At 36.9% G+C, this 24,314-nt stretch overlaps 1 protein-coding gene across 4 annotated transcripts in view; it reads right to left on the reverse strand.

Moving 5' to 3' along the window:
• Positions 1-24,314, reverse strand: part of NAV3 (neuron navigator 3) — a 350,025-nt gene that overhangs the window by 124,863 nt on the left and 200,848 nt on the right. For all 4 annotated transcript variants that reach the window (XM_073900615.1, XM_073900614.1, XM_025881299.2 and 1 more), the window contains one exon: positions 13,946-14,065. In XM_073900615.1, the coding sequence (XP_073756716.1) occupies positions 13,946-14,065 (120 nt within the window). The remainder of the gene's footprint in view (positions 1-13,945; positions 14,066-24,314) is intronic.

The following is a 24,314-nucleotide window of genomic DNA, read 5'->3' on the forward strand; positions in this document are numbered from 1 at the left end:
TGACTCTTGGTTTCAGCTCAGGTCATGATCTCAGGGTCCTGAGATTGAGCCCCACGTTGGGCTCCGTGCTCAGTGGGGAGTCTACTTGAGATTCTTGCTCCTTCTCCCTCTGCCACTCTCACTTGTGTGCTCTTTCTTTCTCTCTCTCTCTCTCTCAAATAAATAAATAAATCATTAAGTTTCTGGTTTGAGTGTCTTGGTCAAAATATTTTTTAAAAAGACCACCAGCTAGAGTAAAATCAACAGATTGTATACCTTAAACTTATAAAATCTTGTATGTCAATTATATCTCAATTTTTTTTAAAGATTTTATTTATTTATTTATTTGAGAGAGAGAGAATGAGAGATAGAGAGCACGAGAGGGAAGAGGGTCAGAGGGAGAAGCAGACTCCCCGCTGAGCAGGGAGCCCGATGCGGGACTCGATCCCGGGACTCCAGGATCATGACCTGAGCCGAAGGCAGTTGCTCAACCAACTGAGCCACCCAGGTGCCCCATATCTCAATTTTTTTTTTTAAAAAAGAGGCAAATAGCAATATTCTGGATGATATGGTTTCAAAAGGCATTCACACATGATAATTCTTCTCCATAAAGCCTTCAAATGTTAACATCCTTAACTACACACTTCTTTTTAGACCTATGCTTACAAAAAAAACTCTCCACAAAATAAAGAATAAATTCATTCGTCACTCATTCATTTAAATAAATATTTACTGTGTACTAGAAATGTATTAGGCTCAGTGCTAGATGCTGAAAATATAAAGTCAGATAAGACATGGCAAAAACCATCTTGATATGATGTGTAGAGCACTGTGCAATACAAGATGCACAAGATGAAGTGGGTTTCAGGACAACAGATGTATATTTTGTAACAAGAACTGCATTTGGAACTGGGGGTACAGGGATGAATGTGACAACATCCCTATCCTTGGATACATCATAGGCTTCTGGGAGAGATGGACACATAAACAAGAGTCTTCAAAATAATATAATAAACTATAAGACTGAAATATACCTAGTGCACAGAGTTGGTACAACGTACCTACTAGGGTTTTGAGGGGAGTTCACAGAGAGACAACACCTGAAGCAAATCTTGCAGAACAAGTAAGAATTATGACGGAAGACAGAATGGGTATCCCAGGTTGAGTATGGGACTCCAGGTCTAAGTGAAGGCATGAAACAGCAGACTTGGGGGGCGGGGTACAATAAATGGTTCGATATTTTCGAAGTGTAAACTGTGAGTCCTGGCAAGGCATGAGACAAAGCAAAGCTGTGAGCAGAAGCCGGGATGCCCAGGTTTGGCACAGAAGACGGGAAGGAGGACACGGAGGACACGGGTGCCTCTATAAAACTGGTAGTTTTATAGATAAAGCACGTTAAGAGGTAAGTAAAAGACTTAGGCAGTTAATGTGCTTTGGGTTGTAGTGATTGGTTCAAGAATGTACATATGATAAGGTTATCATATGTCCAACCCTAGTAACTCCTCAGAACCTGGCAGAAGCTTGCCTCTCTCCCACTGGACTTACCTTGAATTATGTAGGGCTGAGAATAAGCTACCCTAATTACAGAAGCATTAAACCTACCTATGCAAAATTCCACAGTCAAGCCAAGAGATAAAGAAAACTGGATACTACATCCAACGAAATCCAAACTCAGAACTACCTATGGACTTTTCGGTTATGGGAACAATGCATGCCTTTTTTTTTTTTTTCTTAAGCCGGTTTTGGTAAGATTTTCTGTCACTTACAATCATAAAAGGCCTAAGAGTGTAACTAGTCATTAATATTTCATACAACTTGTAAGTATAAAAATGAGGCTGAGAGAGGCCATTGGCTTAGCTGGGATCAAAACCAAGAATCCAAACTCAAAAAACCTTTTTAATAACCAATTTTGCTAACTTCTATCTCACAATACTATATTTTCTCCAAATGTATACTGCTTACAGTGATTTAACGATTTGTGGTCAGTAGGCACATAGCAGATGCATGGGAAAAGTAGAGGGTAAATGATGGTCCTGATCAGATGGACTCATACCTCATTGCCAGGGTTATAGGACCAAGTAAGGGGGAAAACTGGGAATCTTCATGTTTATCATACAAACCTTATTTAATTACTTTGTGCTCAGTCCTCAACTGTACCCTGCGTCCCAATGAGATGTCATATTTTTCCCTCTCCTGAGAATAATCTCCAGGCTTCTGCTATGATAGAAAAGGGACAGTTGCCCAGTTATTCATGGGTTGGCCTGGGAATCTGTGGATCTGATTACTTCTTCAAAACCCTTTGATCCAATTCCTTCCATTTTTTACTTCACATTTATCCCTACATCCCAAGGTAACCAATACTGAAATTCCCAAGCCTTTTGCGCTGCCAATGGTGTGAATTGCATTGCTTCTTTTTTTTTTCCTTTTAATTTTTTTATTGTTATGTTAATCACCATATATTACATCATTAGTTTTTGATGCAGTGTTCCATGATTCATTGTTTGTTCATAACACCCAGTGCTCCATGCAGAACGTGCCCTCCTCAATACCCATCACCAGGCTAACCCATCCTCCTATCCCCCTCCCCTCTAGAACCCTCAGTTTGTTTTTCAGAGTCCATCATCTCTCATGGTTCGTCTCCCCCTCTGACATACTCCCCTTTTCTTCCTCTCCTGTTATCTTCTTCTTTTCCTTTTTTCTTAAAATATGTTGCGTTATTTGTTTCAGAAGTACAGATCTGTGATTCAACAGTCTTGCACAATTCACAGCACTCACTGTAGCACATACCCTCCCCAATGTCTATCACAGAGCCACCCCATCCCTCCCACCCCCAACCACTCCAGTAACACTCAGTTTGTTTCCTGAGATTAAGAATTCCTCATATCAGTGAGGTCATATGATACATGTCTTTCTCTGATTGACTTATTTCACTCAGCATAACACCCTCCAGTTCCATCCACGTCGTTGCAAATGGCAAGATCTCATTCCTTTTGATGGCTGCATAATATTCCATTGTGTATATATACCACATCTTCTTTATCCATTCATCTGTCGATGGGCATCTTGGCTCTTTCCACAGTTTGGCTATTGTGGACATTGCTGCTATAAACATTGGGGTACACGTACCCCTTCGGGTCCTTACGTTTGTATCTTTGTGGTAAATACCCAGTAGTGCAATTGCTGGATCGAACGGTAGCTCTAATTTCAACTGTTTGAGGAACCTCCATACTGTTTTCCAGAGTGGTTGCACCAGCTTGCATTCCCACCAACAGTGTAGGAGGGTTCCCCTTTCTCCACATCCCCGCCAACATCTGTCGTTCCCTGACTTGTTAATTTTAGCCATTCTGACGGGTGTGAGGTGGTATCTCATTGAGGTTTTGATTTGGATTTCCCTGATGCCGAGTGATGTTGAGCACTTTTTCATGTGCCTGTTGGCCATTTGGATGTCTTCTTTGGAGAAATGTCTGTTCATGTCTTCTGCCCATTTCTTGATTGGATTATTTGTTCTTTGGGTGTTGAGTTTGATAAGTTCTTTATAGATTTTGGATACTAGCCCTTTATCTGATATGTCGTTTGCAAATATTTTCTCCCATTCTGTCGGTTGTCTTTTGGTTTTGTGGACTGTTTCTTTTGCTGTGCAAAAGCTTTTTATCTTGATGAAATCCCAATAGTTCATTTTTGCCCTGGCTTCCCGTGCCTTTGGCGATGTTTCTAGGAAGAAGTTGCTGTGGCTAAGGTCGAAAAAGGTTGCTACCTGTGTTCTCCTTTAGGATTTGGATGGACTCCTGTCTCACGTTTAGGTCTTTCAACCATTTGGAGTCTATTTTTGTGTGTGGTGTAAGGAAATGGTCCAGTTTCATTCTTCTGCATGTGGCTGTCCAATTTTCCCAACACCATTTGTTGAAGAGACTGTCTTTTTGCCATTGGACATTCTTTCCTGCTTTGTCAAAAATAAGTTGACCATAGAGTTGAGGGTCCATTTCTGGGCTTCTTGACTTTACCCACTGTGTTCAGTGCTTCCCTGTGGCTGCTAAATCAATCACCATTCTCCCTTTGTTTTGCCACGTTCGCAGCTTTTTTGCTATTGTTGTCCTCTGTATTCTGGCTCTTGTGGCTTTATACCTTTACAAAAAATTTTACACTAACATATTTGGAGAATTTTTATAGTAGCATTAGAGCTGCTATGATATTTGAATATGAAAATATTTCTGCTATAAAATCAATAGCACCAAAATATTCTAAGAATTTAGCAGTTAACTGTAATCTGAACAGCATTTCTATTGGTTTTTACAATGATCAACCTATTCTAGCCACTATCCAACCAAACTGGCTTAGAAAAGAAGATCAGGGGACAACTAAATTACAAAGTCAAAACTGAAGCTGGAAAAGATTTTTAAAAAACTTGATATGATTTTTAAATCTGCTTGTTTTACTTCACCTGTCCAAAATTATTTTTATTTTTTTTAAGTTGGCTCCACACCCAGCATGGAGACCAGTTCCGGGCTTGAACTCAAGACCCTGAGATCAAGACCTGACTTGAGATCAAGAGTCAGACATTAAACCAACCTAGCCACCCAGGTGCCCCTATTTTTACTTTTATCTAGTAAACATTTGGGTTGTCAAGCGAACATGGATTGTACAAACCATCTGGGATCAGAGGAGAATACACTGTTAGAGAAACAAATAATAGAATTTTATTCTGTAAGAAATAAGGTACCTCTGGATATTTAATTAAGGTTGGAGAAGAAGCAGTTTCAGTCAACAGTGTTTACCTCAGCAGCAAAATCTGGCTGACAAAACATTGTAAAAGTACAACAAATTCATGAATCCTAAGAAGGTACAAAACCCTAAATATACATTTGAAATTAAAAAAAAAAATCTCAAGTGAAAATAATTTATAAAATTTAAGGAATGAGATTTACATGGAAAAATAAAATTAAATTCCAAATGTACATCTATATACACACACATAGACACAAACAGGCACATGTAGACACATGAAGCATCCTTTTCTATGAGCTCAACATTTTATCTTTTTAGAAAACAATACACGGATATAGAAATACAACCAGATAGGTAAGATCCTGCTAATGCCTTTGCCAATTCAATCAGAAATTTGATGAATGTCTTCAATTTAATGGTGGATTAAACAAACTCCTCAGTTATAATTGATTCCATGTGCCAGAATTGCATGCAATCATTACAAGCCATAATTTAGAGTAATATTTAATACTATGTGTATTGTTCATTAGGTAAGTTAAGAAAGCAGGATACTATATCGCCTGGATGGTATGACCCAAACTGTGTAAATGGAGAGGTGAGCCCGCTTTGGAGGAAATACACCAAAGCAAAACTCTTAGTTGTTTGGGGATGGGTGAGAAATAGATTATTTTTAGATTCTTCTTTATGGTTACATGTATTCAGTGAATTTTCCTTAGTAATCACAGAAAACTTTATATAATAACAAAATAACTATTTAATTCAGAAAATAAGCACTCATTTGTAATGAAAACACATTTGCAACTTATCTGAAAAAACATATGGAAGCTCTGCTAATGCTTAAAAATCCAGCTCATTGTGAATAACTTTAACCATTTCAAACACAAATTAAGTCAAGCAAGGAAAAGGAATATAGACAGAGTACATGTGACTCTATTAAACAAGTCCATGCCACCCACTCTGTACAGCTGGAGTGAGGAAGATGCAGAATTTATCAGCTGCCAGCCAGAAGCCCTCAATTTAATGATCCCAAGTTGAATGTCTCACCCCATTAGTTGGCCTGTTAAAAAAAGAATTCATCCCTAGTTCTTGCAGGGGAAAACACACACACACACACACACAAGTGTTTCATGATAAAGATGGAACTTCTTAATCAAATTAAGCAATTAAATTAGTTGATACAGTCTCTCCTATTTTATTGCTCTTTGTGGAAAAAAATTATGTGCTATAAAAAGCCCATATTGCTTTTCCCTTCATATAAATACTCTTTTAATATTTCTCTGTATATAACCTGAATATATTTCTCCCCTTTCTATTTTTCTAATGTTTCCTGGAGCCTATAAGAAATAAATATTTCAACACACATTAGGTTTCAAGATATATATATATATATATATATAAAACAAAGCACTGTTAAATTGTTTTACTCATATTAACATACTAGCCAGCATTTGAGAATCTCTAACACATGTTACAATATCGTTGTCAATTTTGTTTTTAGGTTTATCAACAATCTGCAAGAATATGATTTATATACTGAGGGAACTTACCAACATTTATGAAGTTGAATAAAATATATCTGTTCCTATTTTATAGGCATGTTTAGACCAAAATAGAAAAATGAAAGAATTTACAAAATCTGATAATGTACATCCAGGCATGATAAAAACATTTATCTAAATTTATAATGGTATGAATAATAGTAAGAGCACAGGAACTGGATTCAAATCATATCATTACAGTTAATTAACAACATGTTTACAGGCAAGTTTCTTAATCTAAGAACTCTTTGCCTCATAAAATGGCAGTAATAAAACCCACTTCATAGGACTGTTGTAAAGATAAAATATAACAATGTATTTAAGTAATATGGCATGTTGGCTACACATAACTAGTCCTCAATGCTGATAGCTACTATAGCTAATTTTTATTATAACAACCTTGACTCCTCCTCTTCTTCCTCCTCTTTACCATCTTCATAAGATTATTAGTAAATTGTTTTGGAAGGAGATAAGGTAAAACTACTGCATAAATAAGAGTACTGAGGACCATCTCTTCTGTTAGAAGAATATCCTATAATGACAAAGTTTAACTTTGGCCAAGTTTAATGCCAGGAGCAGTCCTTTAAGGAGGTGGTAGAGCTTAGAGCCACCTGGATGCATGGTTAGAAAAATATTAAAAGGTATCCCAAACAAAAATATCTACAGCTTGGGCTAGTTGGATTTTCCATGTATCCTTTCAATTTCAATGGCTTAAGCTTTCATAATCCCTACTCTAATTCCCTTGAATACAGGGTCCCCCAGGTTTGAGCACAGTGCTTGGTAGAGGACAGGTTCTCAATAGTGTTTCTGGTGTGAATTTAATTCTATGAGGGGTATTACATAAAAGTACTAGAAGTCTGAAAGATTATTCACAATGAGGTCAGTTAATTCTGAGAACTGGAAGACAGGAGAGAAGTTCAGCATCAGTTCATAAGCCTGCAATGGTAAGTAAGGGTGTCAAAGGGAAGTTGGAAGGGCAAATTTTTCTACATCTCTAATATTTTGCACTGGTCTCTTTCTACTTAGAGTAAAGAAACAAGAGCAAAAAAAGGCAGGCTATTTTATTATGAAGTGAAATAATTATATTTACTTTATCTATTTCCATCTCAGCCTATTAATCTTTTTTGTGTTTGCTTTTAATTACGATGGAAAGCCAGTAAGCTAATGAAGGAAATTCTTAACATATGGGACTATACTGATTCTGTGATTATACTAGAAAATACCAACACAGAATAGGATGAATTATTAGAGTGTACACACACTAGTGACAAGCATCATGAAGCTGACCCCTTGAGATATTTGCTTGATGGCTTAGGAGAAATCTCTGTTGCCTTCACTTCTCCTATTTGGAGAACTTATGGAAATATCAAAGGCCTCCCATCCTTAGAAATGAGGCCTCACATGATTTTGTGAGAATCTGCCATGACTCCCTTTGTAAAGGCAGATTCTGCACATTGAGACCAACTGTACATGTAGGGTGAAGGATCCAAAATATACCACTGTGAAGAGTTCCCTTTTCTCTGAACTCCCCTTATTTGTCTAAAAGTAGAGCCTCCCAAAATAATTCATAAATCATAAAGCCCCTCCCTGGGGGTTCTGTAACCAGAGAAGATTGACTCCTGTCACCAGAGATGAGAAGGACAAGAAATCACCTAAACAGACATTGTCACAAAACTATCATATCTCTCATCTCTTCTTCTAAGTGTCCTTTTATTTTTCCCAGAAGTCCTTTGTTTTCCCTTCTTCCACTCCCCTTCCCCTATTAAGAGAGTAAATCCTAAGACTTCTCATCAAAAGGAGAACATTTTTTCCCTCTTTTCTTTTTATTCTATCCATATGAAAAGATGGATGTTAACTGAACCTTGGTGGTAATCATTTCACTACACATGGAAACCAAACCATCATGCTATATGCCTTAAACTTATGCAGTGATGTATGTCAATTATTTTTCAATAAACCTGGGGGAAACACAGATGGCATTTAAGTCCAAATTCTAATGGCCTCCTTGAGTCACATTTTCCGTCACTTCCCACATACATTCATGAATAAAAACCTGTCTTATTTCTTGATAATTTCTTTTGCAGTATAATTTGCAGGCCCCCAAGCCCTCAACCTAAGGGGACAGAGGAAAAACCCCTGACCACCCCAATAAGGGATTTAGTATGACAAGTGTTTCGTCCTAGACTTCCCTTGATATACTGCGTTATAATGACTGATAGCCTGAGGGCCATGTGAAATCATGACAATCCCTTAATGCTTTTTCTAAACTCTTCCATCAACTGTGATTTCAGCATCTGAACTGCAGTAACACAAATCAAGCCAATCTGTCAGTTAGTACGATACACAAATCACAATTTCTATGATGTATTATGCTTTTTATATTTTCAAAAGGTCATGATTCAACACACAAAGATCAGTAAAAAATATGAATAAACTGATTAGTTTACAGTTGAAATTAACAATTATAGATTTAAGAATATGCTTTAGATAGCAATGTAATAGATAATCCAGAATGGGCCTGGACTTGTGGAATTTTGTTCATTTTCCAAAAAGAGTTTCTCACCTGGAGATTTATCTTTCTCTCCTTTGAGACTCATTCTGTCATTATATTGACTTGATGGTCATGTGGATAAATCATCTTAATAGCCAAATTTTGACTTCTAGAAACTTGAGTAACTCGAGCTATTGCTTGTACCTTGCTTGATCATCCAGGAGAGCACTGCCTCTCAAATGTTAAACTTCATACTATTTTATGTTATTCTTTGGTATAAACTTTCTCCAATTAACTTCATTTGTCCGTGGAATTTGACATTGTTGCCTCGTTCCTCTACTCTCCATTTCAAAAATATCAGTTAGCCCTATTTGTTCTTCAATTTCGTGTAGGAGCTCTTTTCTCTGCCTCTTCAGTGGTTTCTCTCCTTTTATTCACTCTTTTAATGTCAAGGATTATTCTCAGGGCTTGTTTCCCCACTCTACATCATAGACACAAACGTGCCCTTAGCCTGCACAGTGCTGATTCACATAGTGGTTTAAACAAAATTAATTAGTTAGTGCCTCTGAGGGATGCTATGGCTGGGAAATGGACCTGAGATTGTCCTGTCTTACATTATAAACTTGGAAATGTGCTCAAATAGTTTTGCCTCAGTTACTAGGCTGGATTCTCATGACTGGTAGCATTTTCTTTCTGTACAGCTGATATCATCACCAGTGTGTATCTGGGGGTAACTTTAAGGCACTAGGAAGTTTACACGACCATACATGAGAACGTACACTGTCTCTTGCTTTATATAGGCTTCTCTCTAATTTCCTACATTAACTGCCATTGAAGAAAATGTCTATCTTTAACTATCTATTGATCTTATAGACCTAATAACAGTTTCCTATATGTGAAAATTGGGAGCGTTCTCACAAGAGTCCAGGGTCTGACTTCACTTGAAAAATCAAATGGTCTGGCAATCGTTAGCCCCTCCTTTCCACATTTCTGCATTTCCACAGGCAGCAACCTCTAGAGCCACTCTCTTTAGACTGGTCATGTTTAACATAGCCTTTCTGTTTCATTCATGTCACATGATCTTCCTGACCCTGAAGGATGTGAGCTTAATAATGCACATATTATATATAGTCAGTACTTTAATCCGGCGTTTATATAGGGATTAACCTATATCTCCAAGAATAAAACCACCTGGGAGTTACACAGTGGGATGGATTGAACGGTGCCCCTCTCCCCCCAAATTCATACTTTGAAGCCCTAACCATCAATATGATTATATTTGAAGAAGGGCCTTTACAGAGATAATTAAGGTTAAATGAGGTCATAGTGGTGGGGCCCTACTCTGATAGAATTGATGTCCTTATAGGAACAGGATGAGATGTGAGAGATCTTTCTCTTTCTCCCCAAGGGAGCACAGAGGAAAGGCTGTGTGAGGACATAGCAAGAAGGTGGTCGTCTACAAACCAGGAAGAAAGCTCTCACCGGACAATGACTTCTCCAGCATGGTACTCATGGATGTGTAGCCTTCAGTATATACCTGTTGTTTAAGCCACCCAGGCCGTGTATTTTGTCAAGGCAGCCTGAGCAGAGTACTCTACACAGACCAAAACCCAGGTTCCTTGAGAAATGGGGTCCCCATTCCCACTCTCCAGCTAGAAGCTCATTACTTCCTGAGCAGTCTACCTGTCTTTGTGCCATCTCTCTTCACTATTTGCTATAGGTGAGTTATTTTTTAAAAACAATCAGTATAACACATGCTCTTGCTTTGAAATGTAAAAATAAAACTAATTAAAATTAGTAAAATAGCTCCTTATCACTTACATTTACCAATTTACTAAAATGAACCAAGCACTAACATTTTTCATTTTATTTAAAAGACCCCTGACTAAGGTAGCCGGGAAACTGTTAAGTACGTGAGGTAAAGGGCCGAAGTCCTTGTACTGCTATAACCACTAAGTGAAGGCATTAGGCAAAATCAGCATTTCTTAAAATATCACAGGAACAAGTTATTACAGAGAAAAAAGTGGGGGCATCAGTGATTAAAAAAAAGCTTTTAGGGAGTACTGAATTAAATCTTAACAGTTTTTATTTTGAAGTACAGGACGTCTCAGTATCTTCTTTGAGTAAAACTAAGCAAAGACATATTCCTTAGAGCTATTCTTGCCTATCCTCTTTGGAATGGGTATCAGAATTAAGAAAGCTTTATGAAACAACATCCTGTATAAGGAGATTTTTAAATTAACAGAAGGACTTACACAAGTATTAAATATTATATTTATTATCATATAATTATATCATATTATTAAATATTATATTTAATACTATGCATTTTAAAATTATGTACATCCCAAATCACTTCCTGAATATAGGATTGAAAAGAGCTTCAGACTTATATACAATAAAAGACAAACTCCTATCTCTACTGAGAACAGGAGTTTCCCTATGACCTTAATTGGTGTTTAATATATACAAGTGATTAAAGTGGCTTTTGTATTCCTTAAATTCTACACTTCTTTCAAAAATGCAATTCTCAGAAGCTGAATCTACAAATGGAGACAATTAATGTCAGGTACGACATGTCATAATTTGATTTAATTTAAAGATTAGTGCCAGTGTTATTCTAATATTCTTTCCTTTGACAGAGCACAGCTAAAATAGTGAATAAAAACTTTAAAATGTCTTTTTTTAAATGTTTAAATGTTTATGCTAAGTGTCCATGTTTTCATCAACCTGGCATCTGGTTGTTAATTTTAAGATAGTGATTTGCTAACTTTAGCATCCATAAGAATTGCCTGGAGGGCCTGTCCAAGACGGCTGGGCCCACCCCAGAGTTTCCCCTTCAGTAAATCTTGGATAGAGCTAATCTGCATTTCTATCAAGTTCCCAAGCGATATTGATGCTGCTGATTTAGTTACCACACTTTAAGAACCACTGCTTTCACAGGTCTCAATTTATTAGACACACATCTGGGTTTTCCCCGTTGGTCTGAGGTTCCTCCAAGCTGAGCCCTATAGGAGCAAGGAGAGCTGGTTATCCCAACTACCTCCAAAATAAGGCTCCTTTGTATCGATTCCTAGGTTCTGCCACCACAATCTCATTTCCTAAAGACACATATGTCCCCCACCTTTAATATTTTCTACTGTCAGCTAAGAATGTGTAGGTCCTTAGTTTCAAAATGTAGTCCGTATTGTGGATTTCTTCCCCTTGAAACACTGCTTCCTGTTTTTCCACATAACCCCTTCCCTCTCTTACATAATATCCTTGCAGAATGTTGGCTCTGGCCTCATTTGCCTCTCTACCCAGTTGAACTCTATTGCTAGCTGTATATGAATATATATAGCTTATATTCATTCCTTTGTTCATTCACTCCATAAGCATTTGCTAAAATCTCAAAATATAATGAATATGACAAAATTCTGCATTCATGGGCTTACATCATAATGGGGGAGATATAAGATAAACATGTAAACAAATAAGTAAGTATGATATATTCCAGGAGTGATGGGATACATTGAAGAAAATAATATAAGGTAACGGGTAAGAAAGTGCAAATCAAATGTATCTTAGCCTCTCTGGAATCATTTCTCTGAGAAGGCAGCATTCAGCTGAAATTGAATGTTGTGATGGAGGAAATAATGCAGCGAATGTAGAAAAGGGCATTCCAGACGGAGGAAGCATCGATTCAAGAACAGAAAGGAGTCCAGGCTGGTTGAAGGAGTCAGGAAGGGAAAATGGTTGAAGAGTTCATGCTGGTGATTGGGGAGTCAAAGTTTTTCATAATCCTTTTGTAACCTCCTGCTTCTCTCACACAAACCTGGTCTACAGACTAGCCATGTCTATCCTAGCGTCCTAGTGGAAACTGTCCTCTGGCCAACAGGAGTGAAAATATCAACAGCATTATATGAAGAGCATTTGGAGCCCCAAATCTCCTCCTTGCCTCAGCTCTGAAGATGGCTGCCATGTCTCTTCTCACCTCAGTCGAAGTCCGTGGTTTTATTCTCCGGAGAGGTCTCTGAACTACAGGATACCAGGCACATACCCAAACCCTTAACCCCTCACTCCTAACCCCAACCCTAACCCTAACCCTATGGAGGGGTCTCTGAACTGCAGGATACCAGGCACATACCATCACCCTAGATCTGAGAGCATGGCTTCTGGAACACATGATAAGAAAAGCTGAGAAAGAGCCTACTTATCCTGGAGAAGACCCCAAATATTTAAAAATCGGTGGTATTTCTGTAAATGGGTATGAAGGTAGAGATAAAAATAGAAGGGCTAGTTGATTATCTATTTAAAGAGTATTTAGAGCCCCAAATCCCCCCCCCAATACATCAACAGCATTTGAGTGAGGAGAAACTGACGACTAATATCAGAATTCAAGCCTTTTGAGTGGGCTATGTTAAAATGCACAATGAATTGTGCACAGTTCTTAACTTCAGAATGTGGATGCACTGAGTCACAACATTTGTCCTCTTACTCAATGCTGACTTTAGTAAAGAACCACTCTAGGTAATGATATATCATAGTTTAAGAAATGGCAACCCCTTCCTGATGAATAAAGTCAAAATTTTGAGTCAAGAGAGGGCAAAATCAGGTGAGAAGGATGTCTTACAATATTATTTTACAAGAACAATATTCTCTAACAGCAGTGATTCTGATCAAATTGACATAACAACTTCCAGCAAAATCATATCTAGCATATGAAGCAAATATGCATGCATGCATGCACATACACACACATACCTTTAAACAATCTGAAACAATTACAAAACAAAATTAGCCTAAAGCAAGAGTTGTATGCTCTCAACAAACCCCTCAAGAAAAGCATCAAGTTTATTATACCTGATAATTTGAATTATGTTTTAATCTTTATATTTATATCATTAGCCTCCAGGTAAATCTGACAATATCCAAACCAAAACAAACATTAGCCAGAGTTCTTTCCAAGGAAAGAATATAAGTCTATGTGTATCATTTTGCTTTTACAGATGTTAAAATTTGCTGCCACGTAACTGAAAGTTGTTAAATATTCTCACCAATGCAGTAAATAGAGCTAAACAAGTCTTGTAAGAAAAACCAGTTTAGTTTTTTAAAATATTTCAAAATAGTTATTATATTGAAATAAAAAGTCCTTTGACTTATACTGTCAAACTCCTGGGATCTCATTTATGAAATTGCTTTATGTTCTCACCATTGTACATGCTGATAGCATTACCTGTCTGCATCCACTGTCACATCATGAACTCCTCTCTGGATGACGTCTCTGGAAGTGGCTGTGTCTGGTATTCGGTTCAGACTTCTAGTATACAGGTTCAGCCCTCCATCTGTCATGTACCTGAAAATAAATGTGTAATTAATCAACAGAAAATTAAATGATCTCACCTGTAGAATTTAACTTAATAAACAGTGTTCACAATTTTCAATAATTATGCAAATGTGCTTTATTACAGTTTTTTCTATATAAACATTTTACTCACCAGGAAGAATTAGGGTATTTTTCAAGTTTATTAGGAAATCAATCTTCCTTACTACAACAAATAACTATCCTATGTAAAACCTTCATGTTTTTCCCCTTTTGTTATCAAAATTTTGAACAGCTTGGAGATAATTTAACATTTGAAAAATAAGAGCAAGATCATTTCATTTTGTAAATACCATTTTTGAAGCATTGAAAGTCATAGGAGTCATGGAATATTACTAAACTTAAAATTAGATTAAGTTATTTGGCAAGTAAAATGTATTGGCCACAAGGATAAAATAATAGCCAAGATGCATCAAATGTTTACAATGTTGCCAGGAACTGTTCTAAATAGCTTACGTGTAATACTGTTATTATCACCACATTAGAGAAAGAAAATAAGTAAGCACAAAAAGGGTAAGTAAGTAACACAATGTTACTCAACCAGGCATGGCAGAACTAAGAAATAAATCTAGAAAGTGGGCTCCAGAATGATCTTACCCGCCATGCATTACTATCTGAAGTGAAGGACCCTGCTGTCTGGCCCACTCCGTGTCTTTGAGAACTTCCTTGCCATCACAGGACCACCACCATCTACAGGCATGGTAGACCCCAACAGTTGGATTACGATTGGTAATCGTGCGTCCTTGGCTGCAGGGGACTAGGCCACATTGTTTAATCTCCTACCCTATGCTGGGCTAATCAGGTTTTTCTTTCTGGAGAACTAGAATTAAAAGGCAGCTCTCCTCAGTCTTTCTGCGTGAAGAGAGTTGATGATAACGAACGCCCAGGAGATGTGTTTTTCTCCAGCAGATGTAAGGAGCCACAGAGAAAGCTGGTCAGCGAAGTAAAAACAATGACCTAGGGGCACAAAAGGAAGCAGAGACACTTGGCCCCATGGTTTCAACTTCACAACTTGTCCTTGGGTTCTAAGAGATATTCTTGCTTCTTTATAATCATGTCCCTACTTTGCTTAAGCAAATTTGAGTTGATTCACTTTTTGTAATCAAAAATATTTAATCATGACCATATTGAAGACTAACCAAATAAAGCTAGGATTATGAAACTGGCCAATTACTTACAAGATCAATAAATTCTGTCCTTACTAATTGAAGGAACTTGAAAAAGTTTCTTAAACTGTGCCTCAATTTCTTCCTCTGAAAATGGGAAGAATAAAATCTGCAGGTAGATTTTATGATAAAGGAAAAATACACAGAGCTCTTTATATGAGAACCTTATAACAGGTAACTACTTGTTATTCACAAAGTCTCTTCCACATATTTTGAAAAGGAAACAGATGAATTTTATACACAAAACAACACCTACTAGTTCTACTGCATTATCCTTATAAGGGACTCTACATAGTGAGTTTTCCTGATCACTAAAGAATTTAATCCCACCAAAACAGAAAAAATAAAGGAGGACTTTGGTTCCAAAACGTATTGAACACTGATACACTCTTTTAAATAAGAAATACTAGACATAATTTAACTTTTTTTTTATAACTAATTCATGATTAGGAGCATCAATTAAATTAAACAAAGAGTGAAGGGATATTTGTTCTTCCTGTGTTTTAATTTGTCAGTTGCCCCACGTTGGTGGTGTGTTTCAGGGCTTATCCTTACTTCCAATTTCTTATCATATTTCCCACACTGTTTTCAACTGGTATCTAAATGTTTTTATTGACTTGTAGGGCGGAGTGTGTGGAAATTCCTGGTAAAGTAAAAGTGTATATTGGCAAATCCTCCCTCCCCTTTTTTAAACTACCAACATGCTTAATCCTAAACTTTACCCTGGAGGAAGTTGTAACAATGTATACATGTTATGTTTCATGTATGTTTCATTGGTCTGTCTTCTTCATCTGTGTATCTCCAAAATTGTTTGGCAAAGTGTTTTGTATATAACTGGGGATCAACAAAGATATTACGTTTGTTCAGCTGGATTCAACAGGCTTCCATATTGTAAAAAAAAAAAAAAAAAAAGCATCAGAGCTGATTTCAGTAATTTTACCCATGATGGTGCTGCATGAAAACAAGAGATAAGATGACAGATCACTTCTATTAAAAGCATAACCTTTCAATTATTCAATACTTACAGAAGAGTAAGTTCTATAGACAAAGGTCAACTGTCTTGAAAACTAATTTCCAAAAAAAAAAAAAAACATACGTTTAAAACTTCCGTAAATTAAGAAAAAAACCTATTTTTTCAGGAAGCATTTCAAAGGATATTCATTTTTCTTGGGCCCTTCAATTTTCTAGTTAATATCAAATAGCCTTACAACAGGTATTAATTGAACCAAAAAAATACTCAGTTATAGTTCCTCCGTTTACACAGACACACTCTCATTTGAATGTTGGTAGGGTATTTTCATAACAGAACCATGATTCTGTTACTTAAAAGACAACATACAGTATTGAGGTTCCTCAAGAAGTTAAAAATAGAGCTACCCTACAACCCAGCAATCGCACTATGAGAGATTTACCTCAAATATACAAATGCAGTGATCCGAAGGGGCACCTGCACCCCAGTGTTGATAGTAGCACTGCCCACAATAGCCAAACTATTGGAAAGAGCCCAGATATCCATCGACAGATGAATGGATAAAGAAGATGAGGTATATGTACAATGGAATATTACGTGGGTATCAAAAAGGATGAAATCTTATACATCGACGTGGATGGAACCGGAGGGTATTATGCTGAGTGAAATAAGTCAATCAGAGAAAGACAATTATCCACAATATATGTGGAATATAAGGAATAGAGCAGAGGATCATAGGGCAAGGGAGGGAAAACTGAATGGGAGGAAATCAGAGAGGGAGACAAATTATGAGAGACTCTTAACTCTAAGAAACAAACTGAGGGTTGCTGGAGGGCAGGTGGATGGGAGGATGGGGTCACTGGGTGATGGACATTAAGGAGGGCACGCGATGTGACGAGCACTGGGTGTTATATGCAACTGATGAATAACTGAACTCCACATCTGAAACTAATGACGTACTACTTTATGTTGGCTAATTGAATTTAAATTAAAACAAAACATGCAGGCATCACACAAGTCAGACAAATCTCTGATATGAATTTTTTCTTGGTAATCCTTCCTTCTTTTCATTCTTTCTGAAGGATTTAAAAATTTATAAGAACATGAACTTTATAGCTTCTCTAGAAAAATTATACTACGGTCTGGGAGCTATCAATTTTAGGGGATCATTTTGAAAGAATAATGTAAAATTTAAAAAATGATTTCCTAATCATGTTATATCTAAACTTCAAAACCATCAGCCAAGATGAGTTTAAGAAGAGTTAATAGACACTGGGAAGACTGGTACAGAGAGGTGGGAAGAAACTCGTGAGGTTACTGACAAAAAAATAAATTACCTCAAACTATGAAAGTCTCAGAATAATTTTAGCCACCTTCAAATTCTATAGAATTCACATGAAAAAAACAGTCTCACAGAGCATTTCCTCATTCTTCCTCACTTCCCCTGACACCCTGCTTCGTTCTCTGTAGGCAAATTTGCATACTCATGGCATTTACTTTAGGTTTCTATTATCCAAATTAATATTTCTATGCCATATCATTCCACCTTGCTCTAAAATAAGGTATTAAACTGCATCCAAGGCATAGATAGGTGGTTTTCTCATAAGCGCCTCAAATACAGCAAAAACTGACCATATATTAACTTCACCACTAAAGCTCATATTCCTTCTGTGCATGATTTGATGGCCAAAGGGATGGACACCATCCACCCAATCCATAATCCGGATATATCACTCCTTCTTGTCACTCACCACCCCCAGCTATTATAAGATAGAGTCTGTTCAGGTGGTTAACATAACATAATAATAAAAAAAAAAACTGAAAGAAAAAAGATAGAGTCTGTTCAAATCTGTGAATCTGCATCATTATGCTCTAATTATGTCTGGATTCATTGAAATAGAATTTGTAAAAATCTTATTTTTTATATTGTTGAATCCTACTTTCTCAATGAGCAGAAATATATACAACTTTACCATCATAGCAATTCCATGCTTTGAAAAAAAAACTTTATAGGGAAATACATATTTTTGCAGGTGTATCAGGTATAAAAGTACATATCAAATAATAATAAAAATAATACCAACTTTCATGCACCTACTCCCTGGCTTCAGAAATAAAACATTTCCAGTTTCTTCAATGTCCATATAGGCTCCTCCACTCACATCTCCAAATCTCCCTTCTAGAGATATCTACTGTCCTGAATTTTGTAAGCATTTCTTTACTTTCCTTTATGGTTTTGTCACATAGGCGTGTATTCCTAAAAATATATTGTTTAGCATCTCCTGGATTTGAACTTTATATAAACTGAGTCACACTACGTGTAATCCTTTGTGACTTCTTTCCTTCACTCAAAATCACATTTTTGCAATTATCTATCTTCATGTGTACCATTGTGTTATTCATTGTATAGTTTTACTACTCCGTTTTACAAATGCATTTCTTGATTAATCCAGCTGACTATTATGGATATTTGAGTTGTTTTTCTTCTTTGCTGCCAGGAACACTTGTGTACCCACATTTCTTTGTGCTCACAGGCAAGAACTTACCTAAGATCTATATCTAGAAAGGAAATCACTGGGTCATAAGAGACACATACCCATACTTAACCTTACTAGTCAATGCTAAATAGTTTTCAAAAGAGTTTCAGAATAAACACCTACTTGCCTATAGGTGAGAATTCTCACTTTGGTTTGATTTACAAGTTCCAGATTACCAAGCAGGTTGATCATGTTTTCACTTAGTTATAAGCCATTTATGTTTTGTCTGTGTTGGCTAATTGAATTTAAATTTAAAAAAATGCTGATTTTGATTAGAAAGTCCATTTTAAAATGTTCAAGCATATTTCAGGTAATGTAGTTACTATGTCATGTGTAACCAGTTGTAATGCTTTCTAAGTGATATAAATATACATAACCCAGTAAATATGACATCCCTATAAAAATATTTGCTCATTTTTTAAATTACAGTAAGTTTTTAGAATTTTAATTCCAATCTAGTTAACATGTAGTGTGTCCTATTAGTTTCAGGTGTACAATATAGCGATTCAACAATTCTATACATTACTCAGGGCTCATCATGATAAATGTACTCTTTTCCCCTTTACCTATTTCCCCCATCCCCCCACCCACCTCCCCTCTGGCCACCGTCAGTTCTCTAGAGTTAAGAGTCTGTTTCTTGGTTTCTCTCTCTCTCCTTTTTCCTTTGTTCATTTGTTTTGTTTCTTAAATTCCACATATGAGTGAAATCATATGGTATTTGTCTTTCTCTGGCTGACTTATTTCACTTCCTTTTGCTCATTTTTCTATTGGATTCAATGCTATGTTTTGTTTTCCTTTTTTCTTTCCTCATTGATACTAATACTTTATTAGTTATATGTGTGGCATATGTTTGTGGCCTCTCTGGGGTTTTATCCTGATACTTTTCTCCTGCTTATTTTTATGTGAAATTCATTTTTCTGAATAAAAAGAAACTAGATACCTTTTCAACTTCACACAGTAACTGCCTCTGTTGTTTTTGTATAGTGTTTTTGAAATGCATTAATTAGCTTTTTGAGATTTTCGGATTCTGTTTCCATCTCTCACTTTCTTCCAGTTCACTCACTTCACTCATGTTCACCTTTATTGCCACATCTTGTTCAATTTGCTTCTACTCACAGAATATGTCTCTTAGTGTGGGGTCCTGTCCTGGAAGGGGGCTGTGGTTGGGCAGCTGAATGAATTCATCGGATCTAGACTGTTCGATTCCCCGCAGACATGACCTTCTGCCCTTATTCTCCCTGGCTGGTCAAGTGGTCAAAACCCCTCCAGCTTCAGCTGCTGACTTCAAATGCCCTGTGTGTTTTCCAGTCAGTTTCTCGGCTATTTTGGGTTCTTCTGTTCTCAGTGTTACCAGATGCCCCAGTGCCTACCTCTGCTTCTTCCGAAACAGACGCTGATACACTGATACCATCCTTTGGCTTCTGAATGTTTGTCCTCAGCTGTTTATAGTTGGGGGCTGAGATGATACTTTGTCATCAACTTTTATGAGTGAAGAGTGATCGTGATTTTTTTTAGTTTTGCTGGTTAGTAGCTTTGTCTATTTTTGTGGGGATTTGGGAAGATTCAAAACCTAGGCTTGCACCATAACTTACTAGAATTCTGTGTTTTTACATTCAAATTTCATATCAGCCACTATATGTTACAATTAGCTATTTTTTAATGACATGAACACATAGGCTTTTTTCGTAAACCTCAAAGGCACAACAGCTCAGCATCTTCTTTTTGATGAGCACAGATAATATTAACTACTGTCCCCTAGATCACACATGCTAGCTTAAAAACAACTACACTTATAATGAAAGATTGCTGGGAAACTCTGGTCTATTGTAAAAAATCAAATCCTAGGAAAGAAATGTGTACATGTAGACATGTAGACAATCTCACAGGGTAATTTGCCATGATGGTTAAGAGTACAGACTCCTACTCTTGCTGGGTTCAAGTCTAGCATTGCATATTTTAAGAAATTTTGAATTCCCAGAAGCTGATTAACTAATTTTCTGAGTTCCAACTAAAGTCACTTAAACTATCCATGCCTCCATTGCTTCATCTGTAAAATGGAGGTAGTAATGGTATATTTACCTCTTTCAGTCATGGTGAGACATAAATGAGTCAACAAATGTCAAATGCATAGAACGCTGTCTAGCACGTAGTAAGTGCTATGTCAGCGTTGGCTAGTATTACCAGCTATCTTTCCACCAGGATCACCATATTCACTGCATTGCATGTTTTAAGAAATTTCGAATTCCCAGAAGCTGATTAACTAATTTTCTGAGTTCCAGCTAAAGTCACTTAAACTATCCATGCCCCCATTGCTCCTGTCTTGAATATGAAATTAGTAGAAGCCTTCCGATTAGGAATCTGTGGTTTGCCATGTAAACTCTTTCACCCCAACACGTTAACCCTGCCCTTCCCAATGGTGGACATGCTTCACACCATCAAGCTTACTAAGGGTGACCTGAGGGAGGAACAAGGGAGAAGGATAAAAGTATTCACCTTCCCTTTTAAAAATTTCATTTCCCAGAATTCAATTGCTTTGTGTTTGGGCCATATGACTTGAAGTAGAATTTTAGGTTATGTTGTGACCCAACTATTTATACTGTGACACCTGCAGATAACTTCAATTTCCACCCAATTAAAGTATCTAACTTTCTCCCCAATTTTCCAGCAAGTTCCTTTTTTGTTTCATAAATGGAGACTTTTTCAGAGACTCATTATAAGTAAGAGGACTTCCTCTGACTAATTCCTAATTACTGGCAGATTCGCATCCCCAAGTGTGTAAAGTAATTTCAAAAAAGAGAAGAAAGAGATAAGTCTTTACATGCTTCAGGAAATTTTGAATTTTCAGAATGCCGATTAACTAGTTTTCTGAGTTCTAAGGTATGTGAGAAAATGAAACAGCATTCCCATTCACTTCATGACATTCCTTATGGTTACATGAGAAAAAAAAATCTTAAACACCTTCATTAATTACTATGTCTTTTGAGCTCTTTGTCCCTTTAATCACTGAAACATACTTTTAAATTGGGAACAGAAAATTAACTTTGTGACTCAATTTTTTCATGAATTGTAGCACAGATGTTTCAATGCCCCTTTTTTTTTTTTCACTTAAAACATCATCAAATTAAAATTCCCCTGGGATGTCTCTAGCCCTCTTATCTTCCCACCTTTTAATTCTAGGCTGAGGTATCAGGCTACATCCTATAGATGTCAATAATTTTTCTGTGTAAACTGTTGAGCAATGAAGTGCAGTACACCATGGGGAATCCTCCACACAACACCCCCTAATCACAGCTGAGCTGAGACCAGCCATACTGCCTGCCGATCATGCCTACTCACCTCCCACCCAGGGCACAGAACTCTGAGCCATTCTTAAACTTCAGTGAGCTGTACTCTGCCGCAGGAAAGAGAAAATGTCTAATGCCCAATAGGTCAACATCATCAGGGGAAGTTTTCATACAGGGTTTATGGGTTTTTTGTAGGTTTTATTTTTTTTTAAATATACTGAATATGGGTGACAACATAAAACACGTGGACCACTGATACATATTTAAATGGGCTCATGTGTGAAACTATCTAAGACTTTATGTGAAAGACTGATAGGGAACAAAAATGAACAGAAGTCTGAATTGGGTTTCCACTGAAGCATGAAAGAAGTAGGAAGGACAATGGACATAACTTTTTTATTTTTTCTCACAAGTAAATTCAGCAGAAACTACCCAGCTCTCATCAAACAACTTCCTCTTCCTTCTGGGCATACAGCTGAACCATATTTCCTGCCCTCTCTTCTAGTTAGATGTGGCCATCCAGCCGTTTTAGATAAAGGAATGTGTGTAGAAGTCATCTGCACCACTTGTAGGCCTGGTACATATAAAATATTCTCACACCAAGATTCTTCCTCTCTTGCCACCTGCTTGTTGAATACCAATGCCCAGGGTGAGCCTGGAAAGCTGGTAGGATAGTAGCAGAATTATTCATTTCAATCTTGTTCTCTGAGAGACTATATGGTATACATTCCCAACTGAAGGTCAGAGCCACCAGCAAGGGATTTATATGAAGGAGAAATGAACTGCGTGTTAAGTTATAAGATTTTGAGATTTCTTGTTTACAGAAGTTACTGTTAACTAATATCGCTAGAGTCCTGGAAAATACAAAATGCTTCTGAGTATAGGTATGCCTGTAATATATATTATTATATATAGAACTCAGTTTTTTAAAAAATTGCCTTAAGAAAAAACTACTAATCTAAGAATGTATACACACATGCTTATTTACAAACATGTGTATATATTAGTCATTCATTCATTGAACAAATGAGCACCATAAAAATATAAAAAACACTAGCATGGGAGTCACAGGGCACTTTGTCTATATTGCTCACTACTGTACACACAGTCCCATAATGTTGTTTGGCATACAGGATGAACTCAGAAATATATTTTGGATACATACACACATACATACTTCAGCTCAGGATCCTTCTCTCTTTACCCAGAAGTCCTCACGTCTCCCACAATTTCTACTATCTTCTATATGAGACCACACTCTCCATCATATCTCTACCCTGAAAAACTACTGCTTGTTCAATTTATAGGGCAATGTCTCCAACTCTACACTTCTAACTCTACACTCATCATCTCCCCTCTTCTTTCTCAAAAAAAAAAAAAATTTGTCTCTTTTCTGCCTATTTTCTCTAAAGGTATAATTTCTTATCTCCGGTGCTTACAAAATGGGCATCTTATCTGAATTCACTGCCTCTCTCAAGCCCTTGTGAATACTCTATCATTATTTCTGTAAATTTCTCCTCTGTGGTATTGCCCATATCAATTTTTTCGCTCTTTTCATCCCCATCATGGCTACGCCCATATTTCTGGCCTATAGACCCTGGACCTCAAGTTTTGCTGTAGTGTCTGAAATCTACCACCAGAGCTTCTCCTCTCAATCCATTTTGCAGATTTCCCCTAAAGGGGAATTTCAAAAATCATCATCATGCCCTATTCTGTGGCTACCTTAAGAAACGGTGCTTTCCATTGCTTGGAGTACACAGTTTAAATTTCTTAGCATAATGTTATTGAGGCCTGTCACTATAGACCCTATGTCTCAAAATTAAATATTCAGATTCCATGAATCTTGGTTAAGGGAAAGGTCAGTGAATGTCATCTAATCCAATTGTCCCTCTGATTTTGAAAATTACATTTTAGTCAAGCTCACTGAACAACATTCTTTCTACAATATTTTTACTTTTCTTACAAATATTCTCTTAATGTATTTCCCTCCTCAATAGCTATTTAAATCAAAGAGTGTAATCTTTCTATCTTTCTATCTCATGCCTGGATTTAGCACTTTCTCCTTCTTCTGAACTTTTGGCTAAGTTTTTATCTGTATGAAAGTTTGAAATTACTCACACATTGCATTGTCAATGTCCATTGATGTCTTTTTTTCCCCCACTTCCTGTCTTTCCTACAAACATTGTTTAGTCTGGTGTCCCCCTTTCATCTTGGGGGTGGCTGCCAGGGATTGACTTATCTGGGAAAATATGTTCAACCCGGCCA

This window comes from Callorhinus ursinus, unplaced genomic scaffold (assembly GCF_003265705.2).
Source record: "Callorhinus ursinus isolate GAN/ISIS: 27379988/994484 unplaced genomic scaffold, GSC_fseal_2.0 scaffold14, whole genome shotgun sequence".
Taxonomy (NCBI): Eukaryota; Metazoa; Chordata; class Mammalia; order Carnivora; family Otariidae; genus Callorhinus; species Callorhinus ursinus.